This window comes from Thermoascus crustaceus, assembly GCF_041956765.1.
Source record: "Thermoascus crustaceus strain CBS 181.67 unplaced genomic scaffold VTN00scaffold_5, whole genome shotgun sequence".
NCBI classification, from domain to species: Eukaryota; Fungi; Ascomycota; class Eurotiomycetes; order Eurotiales; family Thermoascaceae; genus Thermoascus; species Thermoascus crustaceus.
In genome coordinates this window covers 2444050-2468501 of record NW_027192531.1, presented here as the reverse complement: position 1 = coordinate 2468501, position 24452 = coordinate 2444050, and the positions used below count along the sequence as shown (strand labels likewise).

Below are 24452 nucleotides of genomic sequence, written 5' to 3'. Positions count from 1 at the left end.
ATCGGGTTGGTGATCGCCAAGAAGCTAGAGGGCTAGCTCGTGGGTGGTGGAGTCGGTTCAGAAACGGTCTTTGATATTTTGAGAACTGAGTGGATGGCCGGACCGGCGTGTGTGGCTGCGGTGAAAGTACGGAGCTGTGAAGGCAGGGAACTTTAAGAAAAGAATACGGAATGCCAGACTCAGAGACAAAAAAGAAAAAAAAAAATAGGCGCAACTTTGAATTTGTTGGTGCCGGGAGTTCCCCTTCAGGCACTGCCTTGACACTTTTTTGCCAGCGCGTCGAGAGCACGGCGCACGGTCCCGAGAAGTGTATAACCCGTGTCAAAGGGACAGGACCATGTCATCCACGCAGAGAGCAGACAGGCTGCACGAGAAGCGGCGCCCTCCGCCTCAGGGATGTTTGTGTGTCGCTGTCTTTGTCCGTTGCCATGTTGAGCGTTCTGCGGCTTCTGCCCGCCGGCCATCGTATGATCGCGGCATATGGCTTTTCCGGCAAGCCGACGTCTCCGTATTGGTATTACAGCTTATCCCCCGCAGCATCAGCGGCTGCGATGCCGGGAGATACCGGTACCGTACGCCGGACGGTCCACGCCGTCAACTCGTTTCGATGCTCCGCGTCCAACATCCTCGTCCAAGCTCCAGGCCCGGCCATCGTCTCGATACAGCGCCCTCATGAAACACAGCTGGCTCCCCCTTCACTGCTTATTTTACGTATTATCCTACTGGCTTCAGCAGGGATCACTTGTTCATCATCGCATGCAAGGGCAGGTTCGCATGTGTTTTCCACTTCGAGTGTTCTTCTCACGCTCTCCACCATCTATCTCGCCTCTTCAGCCTTCAGCACCAATTGTCGAGCAGTGCTCTGCTTTGTCTGTGCTGCTGCTTCAGTCTCAACCCTATATCTACCCGTCTCTCTTCATGTGAGCCGTCAAAACTGCTCTCCTCGACCGGGACCTCATGTCTGCGCTTGGGTGTGGCGGAGCACAACCTGACTGTGCCCCTCTCTTACCCGTTACACCTGACATTCCATGGGCAGCCTATGGCCTTGAAACCAGAGGAAATTTTCTCCGATTATGGATCCTTCTCCCCGAGAATATCCCAGGCATCGGGCGGCTCCGTCTGCACCGCCTGGCATGCTGCCCTGCCGCGCGCTGCCAGACATTTCTTACTTGGTTCACTAGCTTCCCCATTGCCATGCCTGCTTCAGCCTTCTGTTGCCCGTCATAGCTCCTGCAGAAAGTTTCTAGAGCATAATTTGACGCACCTGTTATTTTGACAGCTTACGGGGCTGTCTTTCCAGTCTCCATCCGCTATATATTGCCGACGTCACCTGCCGTTGCAAACAGCTTCTACGACGGCTGAAAGCCTGAAACTCGATGGACACAGTTGGTTTCTTGTGACGGTCTCTGGCTCTCTCTCTCATACACGGCAGCGTCCGTTGCATGCCTTCATCAAACTCCGATTTGCTTGCTGTCCAATAGCCTATGCGCCCTGGCAACACATTTTTCCGGCAGCCGTTACACCCTGGCAAGGTAATACTAACACAGCGCTGCATGCTAACGGCGATGCAGGTAGTTTATCAAGTCTTCATCTCGTAACTGTGAGAGGATCAGCTAATTGGCGTGCTTGTGTCCGTCAAGGTAACTCGCAATTTGTCTGATAATAGCTCTTCATGCCCAACAGAAGTACAGCAGGATATTTGCTCACTAAAACAAACGGGTGTAATTCAGGTTTGTATCCGCGGTGCCTCCAACTTACCATTGCAGCTTTTTACTGTATGTGTCACGTCAGACAATTCGAGTTCAAATCGGAATGCGCCTCGTTACACGCACACTGAAAAGTAGATAAAATATAAAAGGGCACTTAAAATCATTACAACCTGGTGTCGATCTCTGCACTTGTCATTAGGACCTTTCGACTCTGGACAGCTGACCTGTGTGACGTTCTGCTTTACTGCATATTCTTTCGAAAAGAGCTAATCAGTACCACTATTCAAGTTTGAATATCCCTTTCGATATACGCCCCCTCAACGATCGTTTGGGAGCACTGACTACTCCTGTATCCCCACAAAGTACCGCACGACCCGTACTTCCCAAACCTGCCTCCACATCCTATTTCCAATAGCCCAACCACGGGTCAAACTTAGGGGCGCTATGCCATTGATCCCAAGGGGTCACAAAGACATGGAGAAGGGAGAGCTAGGCCTCATATAACAGTGCGCACTCATCACTAAGTTTTCGTCAAAAAAACACCACTATCGATTGCAAATAGACGCCATGGCGTCTTCTCTTATAGTCAAGCAGTATTTGTTGTCCCACGCCAAGAATAATATATAAAGTACCTAAGTTGCAAACAAAAACCTGCAGGACTAGAGGCGATTGCAACAATCATGACTCATAGCACAGCCTTCTCTTTTACCATGTTCTATCATACCTAACCTACTATCCAGCGTCGGGGATCCCGTTCCCGTTCCCGTCCCTGTTTGCTGTCCCGCTCCGATCTTAGCAGGACGGGAAAAATCCCAAATCCCGACGGGATTTTTCGCAACCTCTTATTAATTCTATCCCGCCCCGCGATGAAAACTTCTCTTAAGTGCATAGGAATGCGTGAATCATACAAGCTGTCTGTTCTACTTACTTTTTGTTACCTGGCCTATTAGAATTTCATCGAAGAAAAAAAAAACCCCATTCGACTCTCTTTCTCTCCCTCCTCTCTCTCTCTCAGTCCCGACTTGGGATTTGGGAAATTCCCGCCCATGGGATCCGTCCATTTCCTCGGTTCTGGGGGACTTTTCGAAACCCAACCCGACCCAAGCATTGGAACCAGTGACCGCCGCCGCCGGGCTTACACTGCCCAGCCTAGGTACCTACCTACCTACCTAACCTACCCGGGATCTCTTAGTACAGCATGCATATAGGCATATAGACGGTAGTGGGAGAATTTCACTGCAATTTGTGTCCTAAGATAGGAAATTTCGAAATTCGGGGAAATCCCCAAATTCCCGTCGGGACGGGATTTATTTCCCAGGGCGGGGCGGGAATTCGGGATGGGAGGAGGATAAGGCCGCCTACCTACCTAACATGTCTGTCTGCATAGGTAGGTAGTGAGATTGGAAGAGGGAGCGGGCTACCTATATGAGGTTAGTAGGTAGGTACTGGACCTTCTTCTTCTTCGTCCTCCTTGTATATAATTTTACATTCATTTTGTTCTGCTCCCACTATCGTCATCTTCGAATGCAAAGTATCTTGTATTTCATCTCTTATCATAGCTTACAGAGATATTTATCCATCGAGCGCTGAATCGATCTGAGTTGAGGACTGAGGTACTGTATGCACGTGTGCGTATGTATGTACATGTACCTATGTATTCCAAGTACCTAGGTATCACTGTTGTATTGAAACCCCTTCCTCAGGGTGAGAAATATAAAAACATTATCATCATTCATCGCCATCCCATCCCATCACCCCCAAACAAATCCCATACATATACCTGATATGTACTTCGTAGGCATACATTCACGACACAACCCCCAACCCCCTCTCAATCCCCTCAACCTCCCTCATCTCCTTCCCCCTGACCCTCCCCTTAACCCCCTCCCCGGCCTCCTCATACGGCGTCCTCGGCCTCAACTTCTCCTCCCCCTCCCCCTTCTGCCCAACAAGCCCCGCCTCCCTCGCCGAATACACACTCACGGCGTACTTCACCGCCGCGATCCCGCTCTTCACCGCCGCCTCCGCGAGGGCCGCATGGCGATGTACCTCCATCGCCTGGTCCACCTTCCCCGACGTGTACAGATCGTAGATCCGGGACACGGTCTTGGGGAAGATATTCGCGAAGGCGGCGATGCAGCCCGCTGATCCGACGGAGAGACCAGCGACCAGGAAATCGGATTGGCCGCCGAAGATGGCGAATTCAGAGGGGGAGGGGAAGGTGGCGGCGAGACGGGTGATCTTGCCGACGGAGGCGCAGGTGAGTTTGACGCCGACGACGTTGCTTTTCCCATCGTCGTTGGTCTTATTGCTGGCGGCGTTGGCGGCTGCGGAGTCGCGGACGATGGCGGTGATGGTGTCCGAGTCGATGTCGACGCCGTTGCACACGCCGGGGAAGTTGTAGATGACGACGGGGAGGGGGGCCTCGCGCGCCACGTCGGCGAAGAACCTTTTGACCACGGAGACCGTGGTCGCTTTGCCGAAATACGCGGGCGGGAGGACGAGGAGGTAATTCGCCCCCGCGGCGGCAGCATCACGGGCCAGCTCGAGCGTCTGCTTGGTCGAGTGCGCGCCGACGCCGGCCATCAGGGGGAAGTCGGGTCCCACGGCCTCGCGGGCGGCGGCGATGAGCTGGGCGCGCTCTTCCCGCGTGAGCAGGAAGGCTTCGGCGTTGGTGCCAAGGATGACGAGGCCCGCGAGACCGGTGCGGGAGAGGTAGGAGAGGTATTTCTTCTGTGACTCGAGGTCGAGGGTATCGGTCGCGGGGTCGAAGAAGGTCACGGCGGGACACCACACGCCGGGGCGGGGGACGCGGGGTTGTGGGGTGGTTGCGGGGAGGGAGCCCATGGTCGATCGCAGGTTAGTGGTCAGGGTGGATCCTATATGGTTGTCCAGTGTACGGAGGGCAGAGCAGGAAGGCAGAAGCGTACAGATACAGATGCAGATAGATCTTCCACGGGTCTACAGCAGACGGGAGCCATGTATATAGTCTGGACGGCAGCCGGGGCCGAAGGAAAAGAATCCGATGTCGAGGCCGTCCGGAGATGCGCCGATCTCGACGGTTGGATCTGATGCCGGCCGAGGGACATGCTCTCCGTCGGCTCGGCCGTGAAGAGCCCGAGAGGTCAGGCCCGAGAACGGGAGTTGTGACGTAAACGGGGACTTTTGGTAAATATCTTGTGATTGTTCTGAAGTCTGACCCTTTGAGGGATGGGGTAACTTTTTGAAGGATGGAGTGCAACGTCAAGACCTACAGGCGTGTCCACATCGCGGCTAAAGTTCAATCCCATGGCCGTTTCTGCTGTCGCATGTACATCCGAGCGGAGAACAGAACACATTCAATCGAAGAAGTGGTATCACTAAGCAGACCTTTCTACGAGGTCGCGGTTTCAAGTAAGTACATGCAATCATGGAAGCTTGCGGCATGCCAGAGTATGCAGGTATAGTACATGCGTACTGTCCTGTGGGATTACCATCTACAGCCAAGTTAGACGCCGCTCATTCGACAGATTCCACAAGAGATGTGGACTTACCCGAAATTCTCCGTGTGCAGCCACACCCGGCGCGCAGTGTCCTGGCTGTTGAAAGCGCCAACCTGCGCAGCCGCAGCCGCGTTCCGGACGTCGTAAAGCATGGAAGCTGGTCCGCAAGCTAGTAGTACTATTAGCGTGCTATCTATCGGAAAAGCAGCCGAACGGGAATGCTCACCTGTAATAGCGAGTGGACGCGTATCCTCCTTAGTGGCCGCCTGGATAATCGCTGGCAGATCGGGTCGCTTGCCCGTGGGGTAGATAGAGATCACGTCGCTGCCCTGCGCAGAGCCGCTGACGTTGGCCGACTTATCAGGGTCTCCGGCCTGGCCCTCGGCGCTTCGTGCCTGGTCCGGTTGGGTGACGTAGATAGAAATCTGCAGGAATCCAGGGAATCGCTGTAATAAGATGCTGGAAACCTGTTCTTGGAACCACGCAATCGACTCTGCCATCATCGTTAGCTCCGAGAACGTACGCAGTTATGGCATCTAGACATATCCATTCTTACCATATTTCCGCACGACCCAGACGACTTGGAGAGAAAGCACCGGATCGGCCACACCCTCCTCTGCCCCTTTTGCGAGAGCCTTTTCTTGAGGAACTCTGCGCACGAGGGTTTCCAGGATAGGGAGAATGGTACCTCCTCCTGAGCCGCCCGCAATCACAAAGAACCTATCATAGCTCTCAAAAGCCGCTGAATCTATGCCGCTGCCATATGGGCCATCGAGCAGCACGGGAAGGGACGCCCCGGGCGATGTTTTGGCAAACTCTTGTATGCGCTTCGTGATGCCGCCCTTTGGACGGACATAGAATACGATCTCGTTCACACCGACGCTGTCTTTGCCCGCACGAGGAAGCGAGCAGATTGAGAAGGGATGCATTGTCAAGACGTTCGGCAGCCCCAGGGCGGTACTCATGAACCGCACGAATATGTGCTGGCCGGGCTTCCAGGTGATGTGCGTGGGAATGCGTACCCGGACGATGCCATCCGCTTGGAGCTCGAAAGTCGCACGGTGGTCGAATCCGTTCAACAGGTATGTCTGGACCGCCGATCCGACCAGAGAGAGACCGTAGACTATGACCATCGCGATAAAATAGTCCCTTGGAAGCATCAGTATCAGAAACTTTCTGCCGGAGCAGACCGCAATCGACATACCAGGAAGTCAACCGGAAATCGCAGTGGAGGAAAAAGAATACAAGGAACAGAGCGGCCGCTATGTAATGGAAAGCCCTGAAGGTCTCATAGAACCGATTTCTGCGCAGTCATTCTGTCAGCTCGCAGACGGTGGAACGTCACAGAGTTCGGTTCGGCCAACCTGATAGGTCCAATGGACATGAAATTGAGCCATGCTTGCGGGATGAGGGCGGCTACGCCGGTCCAGTAGACAACGTCTGTATTCCACTCCTCAACCATATCACTGCCTAAGTCAGACATGGACGTCATGACTCAGATGGATGGGTTGAACTCACTGCTTGACCTGTATATGGTAGACGATAAAGGGGAACGTGTGGATCAGGGCGAGGACAAACATCAGCCAGCTCGACCACCGATGGAACACCTGCAGCCGTTCATGCGATATTCCTGTCACGACAGTGAACCAGTTCCATTTTGCGGCTGACGCACTTTGCGTTGGTCAGCACAGCACCAGGAGAGGCGGGAGAAGGGAGCATACACTGTAAACGGCATCAACGCCACGGCCATCCAGCCGGTACGAGTCGCGATGGGCGGCGAGCTCCCATAGTTATTGCCGTCTCTTGGCCAGTAATAAGGTTTCGGGCCCAGAGTCAGGCCTGGTCATGTCAATTGCCCGTTTCTGCATCCGGGACGGACGGGTGACACACCTGCAAAATACACCCAGGCGGCACAGCCAAGGAGGATGAGACCGAATGCGGGGGAGTACCATCCGATCCGCTTGATCGCAAACTCACGGTAGGTGAAGTAGCGGACGACGGCCAGCGGGAGATCCACCAGCTTGTTGGATTTGGCGTTCCTCCGGCTCCTCATTCGCGGCGACAGATAGAAGAGATGGAAGAGATGGGCGAAGGTGAAGCACGCGATGAGCACGATGAGGAAGTACACCGTTGCATATCCATAGTCGTAATCGGCCGTGTACCTGTTATCAACGTAAAAGTCCGTCAGCCACGTCCCTGTCGGTCATTCACAGCGAGACTCGAGCATACCAGTATCTCCATTTCTGAGACCTCCATGCGCACTTCTCCGGTGAGAGCTTGCACATGTCCATGCGGGACGAGTGCAGCATCACCGGCTGATCAAGACCGGGGAGCCCCATGGTGACGGGAGCAATGACCAGCAGAAATTCCTTGCTCTTGACTTTGTCCTCACAGTATGTAGCTTATCGACCTCATGCAGAGTGGACTGTAGTGGGCAACGTCGAGATGGTAGAGGAAATGTTGAGAAAGGAATTCGAAGTGAATGATGGTCGCCGAGGGACCAGCAGGATTAAATAAAAGAGTGAAGTCAAAAAGAAGGAGTGTGCACAGATGCACAGTAATTTTTTTTAATTAAGGAAAGAGAAAAGGAAAACAAGAGGAAAATGAGAGCATAACGGCTCATTCTGCCTCTCGATCTAGCAGTCCAGTATGGTTAGCAGCGGGACTGCCGCGAGAAACTCCACGGCGTGGCGCTCTGTAGAACGCAGTCACAGGTTACACTACGGTCTTACGCACCGTGCCGACCTTGGAAACGGCCCGGGACAATAACTTAGCGCCCGAGCAGAACAAAACCCCCGATTCGAGACAGCGGGGTGTTCCTCGCGCCCAGCACGTTGTCTCGTGTCTGCAGCAAATCACGCCTGCCACGATGGTCAGTGGGTTGTGCTTCCGCGCGTTGGCCAGACTTGCGCGGGTTTGCGCGCATTATGAGGGGGTTTCCGCTGGCGGACCGCCCTACCATTGGCGGGAGATCGAAGATCGCTGGCAGGGGAAAAAGCTTGGGGGCTCCGCTCCGGGGCTGCAGCGATATCGAGATGGGGGCCATGTGGATGGCCCTGACAGGGAAGCAAGAACTTTGATGACAGGCGCCAGGAATCATGTCATGCAAGCCCCGTGTGACAGGCCGTATAGCGTCCCAGGAATAATAATGCCGGCCCGCCAGCGTGCCAGCTTGAGAAGATTTTCTCCTGCCAGATGATCTGAGATCAGGATAAGAAACGTGGGTGTGGAGCCTGATGGATGACTAAGCGGGCATGCAGCTGGACGGACCGTCCAACGTGGTGCATGTGGTACCTGTTTGCGGAAGGGGGAGGAACCTTACAAGAAAAAAAAAAGGAAAAAGAAAAGATCATTGTAGAAGGAGGCAATACTTGCATATGTTCTCGCGCTTGGACCGGATCTGTATGCAAACACCACATACTACGAGTTTATCCCGAACACCTGCAGCTAGATAGGATAACCGCAAGCAGACCGCTGCAGAACCAAACCACGTGAAGTCGTGGATCACCGGAGGAGGTTAGTAAAGTATAAATGGTGACAGGCAGGGACTTTGCCGGAAATGGATCTATCGTCCATGGATATCCACAATCTAACTTGCAGAAGTATATAATCTCAAGTCCCTTATACATTTTCATGTCCCTCGATCAGTTTCCTTTCGAATACTCGACTTAATCAACGAATATCCGCATATCATCACTCGTACCACTGTTCCATCCACGAGTTGAGTCAGCACAATACCCTAACTAGTTATCCCCCGTCTCACAACTATTCGCTAGACGACATTCTCTCAGCTGATACCAGGGGCACGTGGTCAACTCCCCGACTCGTATACGTATATCTTTGTAACTACTACCCTAATCACTAGACAAACCTGTAAAACATGTGGCCACTTAAGCTCTCCTACTGTGTAGTGTGCTATATTATCTCGTTCCTACATATTCTTTACATGCTTTCATGAAACACTCCACGGATTTGGGGACCATCCATTCCCATCCAATTATTTCTTTGCAGCGTTTATGCGCAGGTTAGCAAGCGCGTCGTCGTATCACTGAGTCACACAGTTAGCAGCGATGGTAGTAAAAATTAGCCGCCGGTGCTCCAATACTCATAAGCACTACCTACCTGATGTAGGTAATGGATTTGACTCTTTGTATTGTCTCACGGGACGAACGAGAACAACACTACGATAGGAACTTCTGCCAAGTGTTGGTCCTAGTTCATGCACAGCATGCATAATCCAAGGTACCACGTGACAGAAGGGGATTTTATGTACGATGGGAAAAGTGCAAAAGTTTTGTCCTAAGTAAGGTCTATTTGCTTCCAATTCCTTAGCCAGTTCCGGAGTAAGATAGCATAGGGCAGCCTGTGATCTGAAGTTTTCAGAGAAGGAAAACAGATCTGTTGTTTTGAGAGATCTCTCGGACTGAGTTTCAGGGTTCGCGTTCAGATCTAGAATGCCAAAGAACATGATTGAAGGCTTAGCATGGTTCTCAAAGACCTCAGAAGAAATAAATTCCCAACATCCTGATACCGGTAACATCCTCTTCATTTTTATATATATCCTATCCCGAGCCACCTGGGCTTGAACTTCAACTGAGTCGGTGTCCTATGCTAACCGTTGCTTCAATGGAATATAATAGAGTCGCTATCTAGGCGGGTACTCAATTTCAAAGATTGACCATGAACTCTCTCTGTATTTCGAGGCCCTGGGAAGGGAACAAAAGCGCGGTACGTACTGCCAAAGATTCATTCTCCACGATGGAGTGTGTGCGAGGATAATCCACGATTTATTTCCCTAGAGAGGAATGACATTCCTTAAGGGTGTTATGAGATGCGAATGTATCGAGATGAGGTCCATATACTACTGGTAGGTGACTGGCCGGACAGCAGGCCATGCTATGCAGTGAGGTTACAAGCGGCAGAAAAGGATACCCAACATCTATATAAGCTGCGTTATACCGTACGCCATGTCATAGTGGCTGGACATGAAGCCTGAATCGGTTCCATCGCCGCATGAAATCAAGATGCCGCGACGAATACGACGAACCGGGGCATGGAGCTTCTAGGTTCAACAAAGTTCAGGACTTTATGCTTCTAGAGACCCGCTCTACTTAAAGGATGTAATCTCGAGGGGCACTCTGAGCCTTGCTTATAGCTAGGCTATCTGTATTCAGGAGCAATGTGAAAAGTCGAAATATAGACACTTGATCTGGGAACTGTCGGATTCGCTGGGGAGCGGAGCACTGAAAGCTCCTATATGAACTGAGATCATGCTGGCGGGCTTTAACTGTTTCTGAGTATAGGACCGAATCTGAGAGCTACGATGTTTATTCAGAAAAAGATAGACCCACAGATGGTCTTTTAAGGAATAATGCATTCACGATGGATCCAGGCTTGGTATCTCTTCAAGTATTCTGAAGGGAACGTATATCAAAACATGACATCAAAACAAGATTATCAGCTCACCTATTTGCATGAGCCATTGCAATCCTTCTTTGACAAGAAGACCTGCTCAAGTGAGGCATCGGATCACAACAGCCGCCCGGATTAACTCACCTCAAGTGTTTCCTATTTGTCCTTTTGCTTTGTTGTTGTTGCTGAATGAAAGTCGCGCTAGCGCGTTTTCTCCCTCTGAGGAAATCAGCCATATCATCTGTTCACCAGCCCTCACTCTTGAATGAACACAGCACCAGCAGATCTGGATCGCACCTCTGTTTCCCACGAAGATCTGTGGGTTCTTTCGTCAATTTCAGTGCAGCACGCGTCTCGTGAGGCACACAAGGTAACGATATTGGAATGTGTTTGGTTTCTCGCCCGCTGCTGACTTCATTGCTTAGTCGTCAGGATGGCACCCGCGACCAGAGCCTCGAGGAAGGGCCCCAAGGTCACCCCCAAGATGATGCAAGAGGTCGTCGACCATCCAAGGGAGGACATTCCGTACTTTAACTGCGAGCCTCTCAACCGGAACATTTACCCTGCTAGTAAGTTTATCGTTTCCTACGGGATAACACAACATGGAGTCACCGGGTGGTGAGGCAAATATCCAGGAACCTGGGCGTGTCGAAGCCTCAAGTCCTAAAGGGATAGACACTGATAAGCTTCTCAGAGTACGCTAGACCGGTTGCGCCAGTGCCCGACTGCGCATATCTCCAGAACGCCAAGAGGGCTCTTTCCGAGTCCTCTGTCGAACCCGAATCTGGGTCTGAGGAAGAGCGTGAGATTGAAGCCGTAAGTACCTGTCCACAGGACCTGGTATCGCTGAATCACTTATTGACCGTGAAACCTTCAGAACATCAATTACACGTTGAACGCTCAGGGGGTCCTCCCGGCTGCTGCCCAGGCCACCCCGGAGCAGTCGAACGGATCAATTCGTGCCAACAAAAGGGTCAAGGTCGAAGGAGGCCGCCCTGCGGTTTCCAAGAAAGTCAAGGCGGATATGGATTCTGACGACGAACTCCTCTGGCGCCTTAAGCTTGCCAAGTGGACCGAAAAGGAGATCCACGCTCGCTTCCTCGCAGAGGGACGCATCGGATACTGCCAAAAGACCATCGGAACGCGCTACTGTCGCCAGAAGAAAGTCATGAAGGAACACATGGACCAGCTCCTCGAGGAAGGCAAAGCTGACTGGCACGAGGGCGACGTGAGTAGCTGACCCTTTATACCTGCACGCATGACAATTACTCTTCTCAATAGATCCAGCAACAGAATGTGAAATGCCAGTTCTAACTCCAAAACAGGACAACGCACTCAGACAAGCTGTCATGAAGGCCGATGAACAGATCCAGAAGATGCTTCAGCAGATCGAGAAGAGGAAGTGGGAGCTCGTCTCCGAACACCTGAAGGAGCTGAAGCCCGTCACCAACTACTCTAGCAAAGCGTGCCGCAACCGTTGGGAGGCGCACATGAACGGAACTGCCACCATCCCCCTTGAGCATCGTCCGAACCCTGACGAGCAGACCGTCCGCAACATCCAGACTCGTCGTGCAGAGGAGGCTCTGATCCGGGAGCTCGAGAGGATGCCGAGGTGAATGCCCCAGGCATATCACAACATCGCAATCCCCTGCTTTCAGAGACAATGGTCATCGCGTCTGCGGCTATCCACTGCAAATTGTCAGATACGAATGGTGTCTATCATCTCAGAAGAAAATAGGAAACTGAACAAAAAATTGGAAAAAGTGGAAAATCTACAAAAAATCGGTGATATGGATATGGAATGATTGGAGGATCTGGAAAGACGGGGTTTGAACATCGTGAGCGCTCATCCCCGCGGGGATGTTATTGGTAGCCCTGCGAGACCAGAGAGCAGAGAAATGCAGACGTTGATTTGATTATGCTTGTCCGTAGTACGACTTGGCCAGACCCACGAATTTGTACCGTCGTCGTAGCTCTGTGGAGGACATCCATGCTCCTGTGGTTTTCTCGCAGTTACACCAGCGGCTAGATGCAGAAGTACGCAGCGATGCAGCATCCTATCGCTGTGTCCAGGGCCTCGATGCCTGCAGACCACGTCTCTCCCTCCACTCGTCAGGGCCAAATCACATGATGTCCCCTCCGCTAGATATCAGGCTGCATCCCACCCATCTCGCCTTCTCTTCTTCTCCCTCCTCACGCTTCTCAGAGTCGGCAAATCCACGGCGCGCGAGAGTCTGATTTGCAGATTCCCGTGCGCAGAGTCTCTTCCAGGTTTGGCTCTCCTTCTCTGTCTGGCCCCCCGTTCGAGGCTTACGACTGCCAGAAGAGTTATATCTGGAGAGGCTTCCAAGGCTCCCACATGCTACATGCGTGATCAAGCAGCGTCACCCTTCCCCGGCAAACCCGCACGCTCTTTTTAACCCCAGGGTTCTTCTGCCGCTCCTTTTGCCTTCGCGTTCCCAATCCGCTCGTTGATCTTCGGCAATTGTTCTTCTATCTTGACAGCGACGGGATGTTCAAACGCTCTTTTGCTTCAAAGGATCGGGCGGGCAAGACCGTCAAGCCGTCCAAGAAGACCTATCGCGAGCGTGCGAAGGTGATGATGCAGGAAAAACTAGACAGCCCGCCGGTGGGAAGGTGAGTCTTCGACTTCTATGGTCGATATTTAAAGATAATATTGGCTGACGACCTGACAGCCCTCTCACCAGCCCCATAGTCACAATGGTTGTGGGTTGTGAGCAGCGTATTTTCGCTGCTCATGAGGATGTCCTGTCTCGTTCCCCCTTCTTCCGTGCCGCGCTGAAGGGCCAGTTCTTAGAAGCCAGCACGAAGCAGGTGGTCCTGCCTGACGAGTTGGTCTTCTACATTCTTCGTAGTCATGACCTTGGCTGACGACGTAACAGAGAACCTGAGACCCTGTCCTGTGTCCTCGAGTATCTCTACAAGGGCGACTACTCTCCCCGCTTGTTGCACAACAAGCGCCGAAACTCTTGGGAACTCGAGGGCGCCCGGGATGCACATAAAACTGGTGGCCGCGGATCCAGCCAAGCCATAATGTTTCACACTGGCATCGGCAAAGTAGTCCTTCGGGACACCGTCGTGTACTGCGCTGCCGAGAGGTACGGCCTGGACGAGCTCAAGCGTCTTGCTCTCCGGAAGCAAGGCCTTCAGAGTGGAATCCCTGTCGACGTGATCTTACGATCCGCTCGGTATGCCTACGACAACACGCCGGATACAGAGTCGCGGCTCCGCGCTCATTACCTAGCTCTGATCATCAGAAGTCGCAAGACTTTCAAGAGGAGCGGAACCATGCAGATGGAGATGGAGGCCGGTGGCAAATTGTTTTTCGATCTGTTCGTTGCGATGTGCAACCACATGGATGATATTATGGAGATCAGGTATTTTCTTAACTTTTATGATGATCTATTTAAATTTACATCACGCAGGGAGCTTACTGTTTATCTTCAGTAGGAAAAACCGATCGCCCAAAGTCATCTAATCTACGTATTTGAGCGAAGCTCGACGGATCGAACGGCTCGGAGTTCTAATCGGAACAGGGAGTATCTAAACCAGAATGGCAGGATTAAAGCGAACTCACCGAGCTAGAAATTGCTTTTGCAGCGAAGCAACGTCTCTTCTCCCGAGGTTGGCCGCCAATTTTGGTTTAGGAAAACCCCCGCCTATTCTTTTTAATATACCCCCTGACGTATACCAATTTGCCTACTCGTGTTTACCAGAGTCCTCAGAGAGGATCACAGTCCACGTCTGCGACGTCTCTCGCAACATTTGCTTTTGAGTTTTTGAATCATCGACATTTGCAACGTGCATTCCGCCTTCTGCGCGCCTTGACGTGGAGGTGTCTTTGTATGATACTTCCCGGCTGCGAGAACCTCGTGATGGTCTAGGATAGCAATAGGAATTGAGAGATTCGGCCACCTCACTATTTTTCCATTCCCTTCCTATACATGCCAAGGGGCGGGCGTAGAGTCTTCACATAACAGTCACTGCATTCAGGTCGACCTCATTGCGGTTTTGCCCGGCCTGACTCTGTCATAACAGTTACCGAGTCCTTCCTGTCTCCGTGACCATATTACCCTATCGACATATTCGATCTATGTATCTCACTGCAGTAAAAGATCCGGTTTCCCCTGCGAGATATCTACTTATCAGTCTGTTTACAACTAGCATCACTTCTCTTTCAAATATTTCACTTCGTTGCGTTACCAGTTTCCTCCACTAGTCTGACGGTCGGGGTCAGTGCTATACAGTGAACAGCCACTAACAGGCTTCGTCCGCTTTCATCATCTCACTGAAACCTTCAATCAGATTTCATTGACCACTTACGAGACATTCTTTCGTAACGCACAAAGTTGACTTTCTCTGAGACATTATCTCTGGAAACAAGTTTACCTTTTCTCCTTCCCTACCCTCGAATCTATACGAGAACTTACCAGTTCTTCATTCAATTACAAAATCCTATTCTTAATCGCTTCTCGGCACAACATACCTACTTATGTCTTCTTTAGCGGCGCATATTTACGGAAGAACAACTCTCATACAATGGCACCAAGGATTAGAAAGGAGCTGAAGCCCATTGACCGTACCCGGAACCTTCAAGCGGGAGAAAGCTTCATCGTACAATACAAGGGCATTGATAATAGAAAGGATCTCTGGCTTGGGATTATATTCCCCGAATCCTTGATGCCAAAACCGCTCCTGATCAGGTCTCACAAAAGCTCAAAACCCGAGACCGGGGACTGGAACGTTCCTATGGAGGAACGTGTTCACGGCGTATACATGCCCGGAAAGAACACCTAGTAAGTGGCATTGAACAGATATCCATCTTGTACGGTTCTAACTCACTACAGTCAATGGGTCCAAAAGAAGAACATGTTCCGGGTTGAAGCAACGCCGCCTAGCCTCCTCGCATGTGACGTCCGCTCGGACTCGAAGACCTTTCTCACCCTTCACAGGCTGGCAAGGAAGAATATGAAGGCTGATTATTGGTTCAGGATGGCTGCTGAGGAGAGGAAGGTCAAAGGGTATCTGGATAGAACGCCTAGATTGGTCTTCCCGCCGAAGAAAAGTGTTGAGCCGGACGGAAGTGTCTCGGATCCTCTCGTCAAGAGCCCTCAAAAACAGCTGCCAGACTCCAGGCTCGACGGACCAGCACAGAAAAGACCACGGCTTGAAGGTAACCCAGAGGGCCTGCAGCATGAAGGGCGCAGTTCTGACCCCTCTAACTCCAGTCTTGAATGCGGCCACCGGGCCGTTTGAAGAAAGCCCTTCAAGCCCGTTCCGTGGGGCCCGCAGCCCTGATTCCCCTGGTCCAGTTATGAATGACACTATCGATAACGAACTCTTTGTCCCTGTTAATCCCCAGATTAACCTTGACGCTCCCGACAAGAGCTTCGCTGAGAAGCCGATACCAAAGCGAAAGGTGTACGCATCCGCGGCCACACAAACTACACTTGAATCTGCTCACAGGTTAGTACTATGTACTCTGAAAAAACGGAAGCATCAGATATTACTTCATTCGATACTGTGCTGACATGATTACTCATGTAGTAACCTGTCGGAAGACATCCTCGTTGATATCTACATCGGCTCCGGCATCGACCAGAGTGTCTTCCAGCTCACGCGAGGGACATTCCTCAAGTGTTCAGTCCTCAAAAATACTACCTCATCGACGGAGAACATCCCTTCGTGTTCCATCCCCACCTTTACAAACTGCGGGCCTCAGAATTCGAGCCTATCCATTCCTTCCTCGCCACGGGCGAGTACAATCCCAGACTCATCGACGTCAAGGAGACCATCAAGCCCGGTGAAGACCACTCCATCGTCGGAGACCAGTTCGCATTCGGATGGAAGTTCGCACTCGAGAACATCAAGACCCTAGAGGACCTGGGCGCCCAGGTCCTCCGCTTCGGCAAGGCGTACCTCCACGCGAAGGTCTTCAATCTCCCCGTCCTGCAGGGCCTGACACTCTGGAAACTGCAAGTCGCGTGGAACTCGTACCCGGGCCTGCAGCATCTGGGACCGATCCTCGAGTGCGCCAGGTTCCTCTTCGAGGAGATGAAGGAATTCCCCGATCTTTTCCGCAACGACGCAGCTTCGGATCCCATGCAGAATTGGATTGTGGGGTTCCTGGCTGACACCATGGATTTCTGTTTTTATCGCTACTCGGAGCAGCTCTGGGATACGCTGCGCGATAACTGTGCGCTGCAGGCTGCGGTGTTCAAGCGGCGCGCGGAGAACCTGGCCAAGAATCCGGGGAGATACCTCCCAAAGGATCAGTTGATTCTGGTTCGTGAGCGCAGTGGCACGCCTGGAGCAGTAGCTTGACCATGTCTACTTTTCATGATAATTTTGAGGGTATGGGCGGCCGCCTGGAGAAGCGTACTTGACGAGGACATGTTCTTCTAGGCTTGATATCTGGGATTTCTTGGTTTTGATCTTTAGGTTATGTACCTAAATTATTCGGGGAGATTGGCATTTAAACAATCAGTATTGGATGAATAGCATTTATCTCAAATATGGATGTTATCTAGCTTTTAATAATAATCTTCATTCTAGTATTAATGAATCTTTTACTTTGGTCTCAAAAGAGATTGTAGGTTCTCCGGACATGCGGTGTTCTGATAAATGCGTAAAATGATCAATGCTTTAGTACAGACCAGACATCTATAAAGCCATGCTCGAAAATCAACGTCAAATTAAATTTACAGCCGCCAAATTCTGTTTTCTAACACTGGCACTGTGCAGACATTCCAGTGTCGTTGCGGCGGCGGGAGATCGACTCTAGGTTGCGGAGCGGAAGCGAACCACATGGGGAGCTTCAGCGACAAGGACACCTCTCCACATCTAACCTCGACGTCCAGAGCTCCCTTTGCCTGCGCGCAGCAGCAACAGCCACGACAAACCGGAGCCTCTGGTGCGCGTGACGCCCTGGAGCTGTCTCCTTCAGATCTTCCGTTCTATCCACCCATGCGCACTGTCCTCTAATCGCCTCTGAGACTCATACGATCCGACCCGATCCAGCTCCGCCGAACACCGCATCGCCGCTCAACAACAACCACCACCTTACGACCACCACACCGAACCGCCCACCATGCTCCCCTTCCTCTCCGGCTCCAGCCTCTCCAACACGCGGCAGTCTCTGTCGCAAGTCCTCAACTTTGCGCTCGTCCTCTCGACAGCATTCATGCTCTGGAAGGCGCTGTCGATAGTTACCGCGTCAAGTTCGCCTATAGTGGTAGTGTTATCTGGGTCGATGGAGCCCGCGTTTCAGAGGGGGGATCTGCTGTTCTTGTGGAATCGGAGTCCCAGGGCTGAGGTGGGCGAAGTAGTGGTCTACAATGTCCAGGGGAAGCAAATCCCAATCGTGCACCGGGTTGTGAGGACTTTCTCTGATGTCGAGGACGGGAAGAAGGCAAAGAAGGGGAAGAAGGTTGAGGCTGAGGCTGTTGCGTAAGTGCTGTCGAGTCGACTGCATCTTTTCCCTTTCCTCACTCTCATCTTCTAACGTTACGAATTTCTAGGACTGCATCTACACCCTCCCAAAAACTCCTTACGAAGGGCGACAACAACATCGCCGACGACACGGAGCTCTACGCGCGCGGCCAGGACTATCTCGACCGGAAGGAGGACCTGATTGGCAGCGTGCGCGGGTACATCCCCTCGGTGGGATACGTCACGATCATGCTGAGCGAGCATCCCTGGCTGAAGACTGTGCTGCTGGGGATCATGGGGTTGATGGTGATTTTGCAGAGGGAATAATAATGGACTGAGTATCTATTTAAGAGGGAGAGAGAAGTTGGGCAGTGGAATTTGTGATGTAACGATACCAATTGAGTAATTTATATGCTGCATTTTGGGTGAATTGATGTAGCTGGGTTATCTGGTTATCATGCCCGCTGGGCGGGATGCTGCGATGTGGTGCAGTCGATATAGCGCGGTCGCGCTGTTCAGACAGTAGGCTTGCACTACTTATACATATTGTTGTAAAAGAGATTATCGAGAACGTCGACGGCTCTCCCCATCGGAGAATTATAATAAATAGCAAGACGACCGCTGCAGCGATCGTCTCCGACGCCGTTGACTTAAGCGCTGGCGACGGCGCCGGACCGAGGCGTGGGGAAACGCCGCCAAGCTCCGCTCACGAGGCTCGGAGGAGTCACCATCTGAGACCAGCAGATCTGGAGACGGCGTTCTCCTGCGATATCGTGACCGCTATCTTGCTGTCTTTTCTGCCTGATCAGTCGTTTTTTTCTCCCCAACATCTCTCGTCCTCATCCCCACGAGAGCATCCTTCCAGGCCCCTCCGACGTTCATCTCACCCCGCCATCACCCCTCATATCTTCCTCCACGTTTAACTCCCGACTCTCTCACCAAGCACGATGGGTAGTCAGAAGCGGATAGCAAAGGTACGTTATACATATATTACGACCACCCGAGTCCTAAAAATAATGCTAATACGATTTGCAAAAAGGAACTCAGCGAGCTCGTCGAATCTCCCCCGCCAGGCGTCAGCGTCGAGCTCGCCGACGAGTCAGACCTGTACAACTGGAAAGTCCACATGAAGGGGCCAGAGGGATCACCTTACCAGGTACATACCTCATACCCCCATATCCTCCCCCGCACGCCACCTACTCTTCATAACTAACCATATTGTCTATTTCTTCTAGGGCGGCACATTCCTCATCAACCTCACCCTCCCCAGCGCCTACCCCTTCAAACCGCCCACCATCTCCTTCGCGACCAAGATCTACCACCCCAACGTGACCAACGATGACAAGGGCAGCATGTGTCTCGGCATGCTGAAATCCGACGAGTGGAAGCCCTCCTCGCGGATCGCGGCCGTGCTCGAGTTCGCGCGGCAGCTGCTCGCGGAGCCGATGCCGGACGACGCAGTCGAGGGCCGCATCGCGGAGCAGTACAAGAACGATCGGAAGCGTTACGAGGAGGTCGCGCGGGATTGGACTAGGAGGTATGCGAGTGGGAATGGGAAGGAGGCTAAATAGGTAAATGAGACTTTTTCTTGGGAGATTGGCAACAGCGGTTGTGATGTGATGCATCCTCGCTGGATGAACTGGGCCGGGCTGAGTCGAGTAGGTGAGAAGATGACCTGCCTAGTAGACAGATGGGATACACAGGTTGTGGGATACGCTTATGATCTCGCCCAGCCTGCTGATGCCAGGCCAGACGTCTCCGGCTCGCTGGGGAGTCTGTCACCGGCCTCAGCCATCCATCAGCCATGTCATGCATCGTCCCGGTTTCATAGACATCATACACTCCATAACGCGCTACATGTACACATCTACACTCAGCAAAGCATATGATACGCATGGACTTTCACTGGCGCGTGGGTTACTATTGGGGTTTTCTTTTTGTGATTATGGATGTGATTTTTGAGAAATCGGGTTATGGGTTTAAATCGAAGAGAAAGAGAAAAATATAAAAACAATACAACCTTTTGTTTACCTGGAAGGAGGGACTCTTGGGATAGAAATGGGAATAACTAGATTTAATGGAATGAGTTTCTGGTGTGACTGGTCAACTTGGAAAAAAGCTTCATTGCTATTTTATGAACATTTGTACGGTGTCCACACTAGGTAAATACCATGGACACCCTTTTTCTGAAAACAGCTACTCATATATGAGGGTCTTCTATCCGGATACTGTCTAAGTCCAAATATGCATAGAAATCCATGAGCAACCTCACCCTTCCCCACCTGTACCTACTGTACATTCTTCTAATCTATCAATTTCACACGTATGCATACTAGAGAAGAACGGCCTCCAAACCGCGGCCCTCACTGAACTCAGTCCGGGAACCCTTCGCCAGTTATGAACTGTGTGTCAGGTTAGTGATAACAAACATTGTTCATCTTGTATAGTACAGTACATCTTGGATGACCTGATGACTTACTTATCTTGGTAATTACCTAGCTAGCTGACAGGGGAGAGGGGTCCGATTTAGAGCATACATACTTTCCTTGAAAATTAAGTAGTATGTAAAGCCATTCATGCATCATAATGAAAGTGAACCGCTCCCTGAGATCCAGGACTGTAGCAAATTCACTTTGTAGAGTAGTGAGAGTCCCGGCTACATGTACATGCATGGCCTGTTAATTGTGAATGCAAGGTACTTAGATACTACAGAGTCGACCAAAGTGGCAGGTGAATGGACCAGACAAGTAGACCATTGTCAGTTCTTGTAAAAGTGCGAAGTCAGTGAATTAGACAGGAGCAGCACTAGCTCTATATAATAGCGGAGGAGAGAAGCTACCAGCCAACCTTTCTTTCTCCATACTACATCACATTCCCATCTCCAGCAGCGTCGAGCCTTTATGGATGTTAGCTAGCAGCAGTGGACTCACTCGGGGCAACAGCTAGCTGCTAAATAGAACAGGAACAAGAAGACTATATAGCTCCTTCAAACATAGACTTCAATACTCTGCGTTTAATTAAACAGCACCCTTCTACTTAGATCTCCGAAACTTCTTGGCCAAAACAGATCTACCCGACTTTTGCATTTATTCTCTCTTCGCTCGGGCTGAAATTCGATCATTTTAATTCTGATAAAGTCCGATCCCCGCACCTGTTATTCACTAAGTATTATTATTCACAACATCACATCTCTCGGAGGGGTTTTCTTAAATACTTGTCCTACGCGTCTTAAGCTCCTCCTCCACTCATCTACCCACTTTACATAGCCAATTAATGGAAATCTATTCTAGGCCCCGAGAAGATGGAAAACATGGAACCGTCTTCGACTGTTTCTGTCACATAAATCCTCGACGGAATACCGGAGAGAATATTTAATGACATTATTATATTACGTATGCCTTTTATTTGGTACTTTTTCTTCTTTTTCGAGAAATATCCAATAGCGTCTGTGTTTGTCTTCTCGGTCCTTGTCCGTGCCTAACCCTAATCATGGAGGCTTTCCGAGTATGCTACGGCATGCGAGCAGATTGCGGCAGACTTTGCAGGCCATTTTGGCATGCATTTCCACCGTGTACTCAACTCAAGACAAGATCTAACTGCCATTTTTCTATGATTTATTTGGATATATTTTTGCTACTAACTGAGAATAGGCTACTCGGAGCAATAGGATGCTGCTTATGAATAGCACGCATATTTCCCAATAGATTAATCTATTCTTTTCCAAGGGATGAAATCGAGGCCAAAGATGACTCAGACTCGTTATCACATTTTTTTATGCGCATATCCTATAGTCGTAAAGGATCTCTTGGAATTAGATCTGAAAAGCAAAGACAGCTACTGCGTCTAAATTTTCTTGGACTTCCCACACGATGATGATGATCATGCAAAGGTCCCTATCTAGTGCTGAATATTCAGTGATAAACTGTCACGTCGCACAGGTGACCTGAACCCATCTTAAATAGTTCTACACTACTCTTTAGAGAATATAGTCATCATACATCCGTTACCATATCATATACCACCAAGCAAGACCCAGACAGGGACTTGACATAAACTCAGTCCCTTTCAAACCATAGTCCGAGCGATAGGTGGTGGTTGCAATGATCCTTGACATCCCTCAGCCCATGCAAAAGATAAGGGAGAAGTCTTTGTACTTCTTGAACAAGAAAATTAACATCATGGGATGAAACTGCAATATCCACAAGCTTGCGGTTCTGGCTAAGATATACAGTGAAGTGACAAAAGGATGCAACGAGTGATGGGGCCTACAAATATCTGATTGGAGCAAAGCACTGTTCCATCTGACTGTCAAATGTTGTGCTCAAAGTAGGGTACTCAGAATTGATGCACAGAATGTTACGGCACAGCCTAGAGATCACTGACAAGGCTGACGAGGGGAAGTCATGTGACCATACTGGATTGTCTACGATCCATTCTCACGATCCAGGTCTACGATCCACCTCCATGATCCATTCTCATGATCCATAGTCATGTTCCATCGGATAGGTATTTCCGGGCAGAACTCAGCATGTATATAAGACACTCCTTAGCCATGGGGATTAGAACCCCGTGGCAACCCAAATAGCAATCTTGATAGCAACATTGCTAGTAACGGCCTATTCATCTCTTTCTCTTGCTTTCTGTCCTCAAGATAAACCCAATGAGCCTCCGCCTAAGAAGTCTTAGGCCCGCCGTTACACAGAACTTGTTTACTTACATAATCTATACTCTCTAACTTATACAACAATTTCGAGCAGTACTCTCTATGATCCTCCTAAATACAATCTTCTGAACTGGTCAAATACATTCATCACGGCCTTAAGAACAAGATATCACCTTTACCACCGCAGGCAGCAATAAAGGGTGTCACCAGACCGAGTAGTGGAATGGATGGAATTCGAAGACGAAGTCCGTCAGTGTGCCGCTCCTATTCTCAGAGATGCCGTCAACTAAAATCCAAAATACCGAATCCAGAGGAGCATATCGTTGCACAGAACCTCAACTTACGGCAAGAATCCTCAGAGACACTAGAACAGTTGGTCCGTCGAATCCAGAGGTTTATTTGCTATGCTTTCTTGAGATGCCGTGTTTTGTCTAAACAGCTACTGATGAATAGAACGGAACATGCCAGTATAATCTACTCTAGACCTGTTTTTCCTCATTTTATAGAGTGTATAACCTAAGATAACAAGAAGTTGATTAATAGAGTGCCTACACATCTAGATCAGTCAATCCATTGTGCTGAGGTATACCTATATTCCGAGCTTTTTTTTCATCATTTTAAACCCGGGCCAACAGATAAAATTTCAGGACTTACCCTGCACTGTAATGGTGAAGGGGTCCTGGACAAAGGCAACATCATCATTGTACCGGTCCCTCCTAAGGAGAAGGGCAACGAGATAAAATGGATCTATCTTGTGCTTGATCAGACCATGCTACCTGAGAGCATTAGAAATTGTTAGATTTCAAGCATCTCCAGGTGCAAAGCACATCTCCCTGAAAATCGAGTGATCTTGTGCTCGGGTCCTCGAGATGATGATTCTCGATGCTCCAGTCTGAAAACTTCAAAGCTGGTTGGGCAAAAGATATCACGACAGTTGATACTCTTGAGCTAGAGAACTATAGATTCTGGAACCACACATTTTTTGCATCCTACAGAGATCATGTCCCAGCGGATAGTACCTAATGAAAAGAGGAAAAAAAAAGAGCAGTTCATCACTTAACAAGCCCATCCGGTATGGTGTAGTGGCTAACATCGCTGTCTCTCACACAGCAGCCGGGGCTGGACCCAGAAAAGGTACGGACTGATCCTGTCCCTTCAGGGCACGGAAACCAAACTGACATAGAGAGCTATTAGCCGGCATAGGTCTAAGTACTGATTGCGTATCTGTACTTCTTGGGAAGAGGTTGTCTAACAGCTCACAATTATCCCAGTGAAGAGCTGGACAGCCATTATCCAATTTCTTTCAATGTAAACCTGCTTACTTTTTGTATACCTATCTCCTGTATTACTGACTCCTGTATACTTTTTTGCCAGTTGCAACTGTTCTGCTGAAGCGGAATTCATCAGGGGCAAGGTACCAAGTTTTGCTTTAAGTTAGATTGCTAATCGTGTCAAGGCGGAATGGGATACTGCAAAAGAGCAGTTACAGAGCTACGCAGATACCAAACACCGTGTTGTCACGGGGATGGGAACCTGATATTGGATTGTGAAGACCAGATCAGGAATGGAGAGTCAGGAAGTATATATCAATTACTAATCCACATCTGTCTCATGCTCTGAAGCAACAGCACGAATACAGCTGTCCTTATGATTAGAGAGAACCCATGGGAAACGCTTCGTGAGGATGCAGCAATTCTGTCCCATTGAACCTCAACAGACTCTAGAATTTGAAAA

At 50.4% G+C, this 24452-nt stretch overlaps 6 protein-coding genes across 6 annotated transcripts; 4 read left to right on the top strand and 2 right to left on the bottom strand.

Annotated features, from left to right (window-relative positions):
* Positions 1-3515: 3515 nt before the first annotated feature.
* VTN00DRAFT_8366 (uncharacterized protein) lies at positions 3516-4556 on the bottom strand (the record flags this gene model as incomplete). Its single annotated transcript, XM_069435212.1, has 1 exon — positions 3516-4556. One exon carries the CDS (start codon positions 4554-4556, stop codon positions 3516-3518), a length of 1041 nt encoding a protein of 346 aa, XP_069286632.1.
* Positions 4557-5238: 682 nt separating this feature from the next.
* Positions 5239-7530, bottom strand: VTN00DRAFT_8365 (uncharacterized protein; the record flags this gene model as incomplete). Its single annotated transcript, XM_069435211.1, has 9 exons — positions 5239-5360; positions 5418-5684; positions 5748-6340; positions 6396-6494; positions 6556-6657; positions 6710-6862; positions 6913-7030; positions 7082-7353; positions 7421-7530. 9 exons carry the CDS (start codon positions 7528-7530, stop codon positions 5239-5241), a joined length of 1836 nt encoding a protein of 611 aa, XP_069286631.1.
* A 3506-nt stretch (positions 7531-11036) lies between these two features.
* On the top strand, positions 11037-12219 carry VTN00DRAFT_8364 (uncharacterized protein; the record flags this gene model as incomplete). Its single annotated transcript, XM_069435210.1, has 4 exons — positions 11037-11172; positions 11298-11419; positions 11481-11831; positions 11929-12219. The coding sequence occupies 4 exons, from the start codon at positions 11037-11039 to the stop codon at positions 12217-12219; spliced, it is 900 nt and encodes a 299-aa protein (XP_069286630.1).
* An 896-nt stretch (positions 12220-13115) lies between these two features.
* Positions 13116-14102, top strand: VTN00DRAFT_8363 (uncharacterized protein; the record flags this gene model as incomplete). The annotated part of the gene is made up of 4 exons (XM_069435209.1): positions 13116-13240; positions 13300-13455; positions 13507-14001; positions 14075-14102. 4 exons carry the CDS (start codon positions 13116-13118, stop codon positions 14100-14102), a joined length of 804 nt encoding a protein of 267 aa, XP_069286629.1.
* A 1061-nt stretch (positions 14103-15163) lies between these two features.
* Positions 15164-18382, top strand: VTN00DRAFT_8362 (uncharacterized protein; the record flags this gene model as incomplete). The annotated part of the gene is made up of 8 exons (XM_069435208.1): positions 15164-15420; positions 15472-15797; positions 15853-16090; positions 16172-16227; positions 16347-16913; positions 17369-17537; positions 17645-18073; positions 18145-18382. The coding sequence occupies 8 exons, from the start codon at positions 15164-15166 to the stop codon at positions 18380-18382; spliced, it is 2280 nt and encodes a 759-aa protein (XP_069286628.1).
* A 620-nt stretch (positions 18383-19002) lies between these two features.
* Positions 19003-19626, top strand: VTN00DRAFT_8361 (uncharacterized protein; the record flags this gene model as incomplete). Its single annotated transcript, XM_069435207.1, has 3 exons — positions 19003-19029; positions 19095-19211; positions 19291-19626. 3 exons carry the CDS (start codon positions 19003-19005, stop codon positions 19624-19626), a joined length of 480 nt encoding a protein of 159 aa, XP_069286627.1.
* Positions 19627-24452: the final 4826 nt, after the last annotated feature.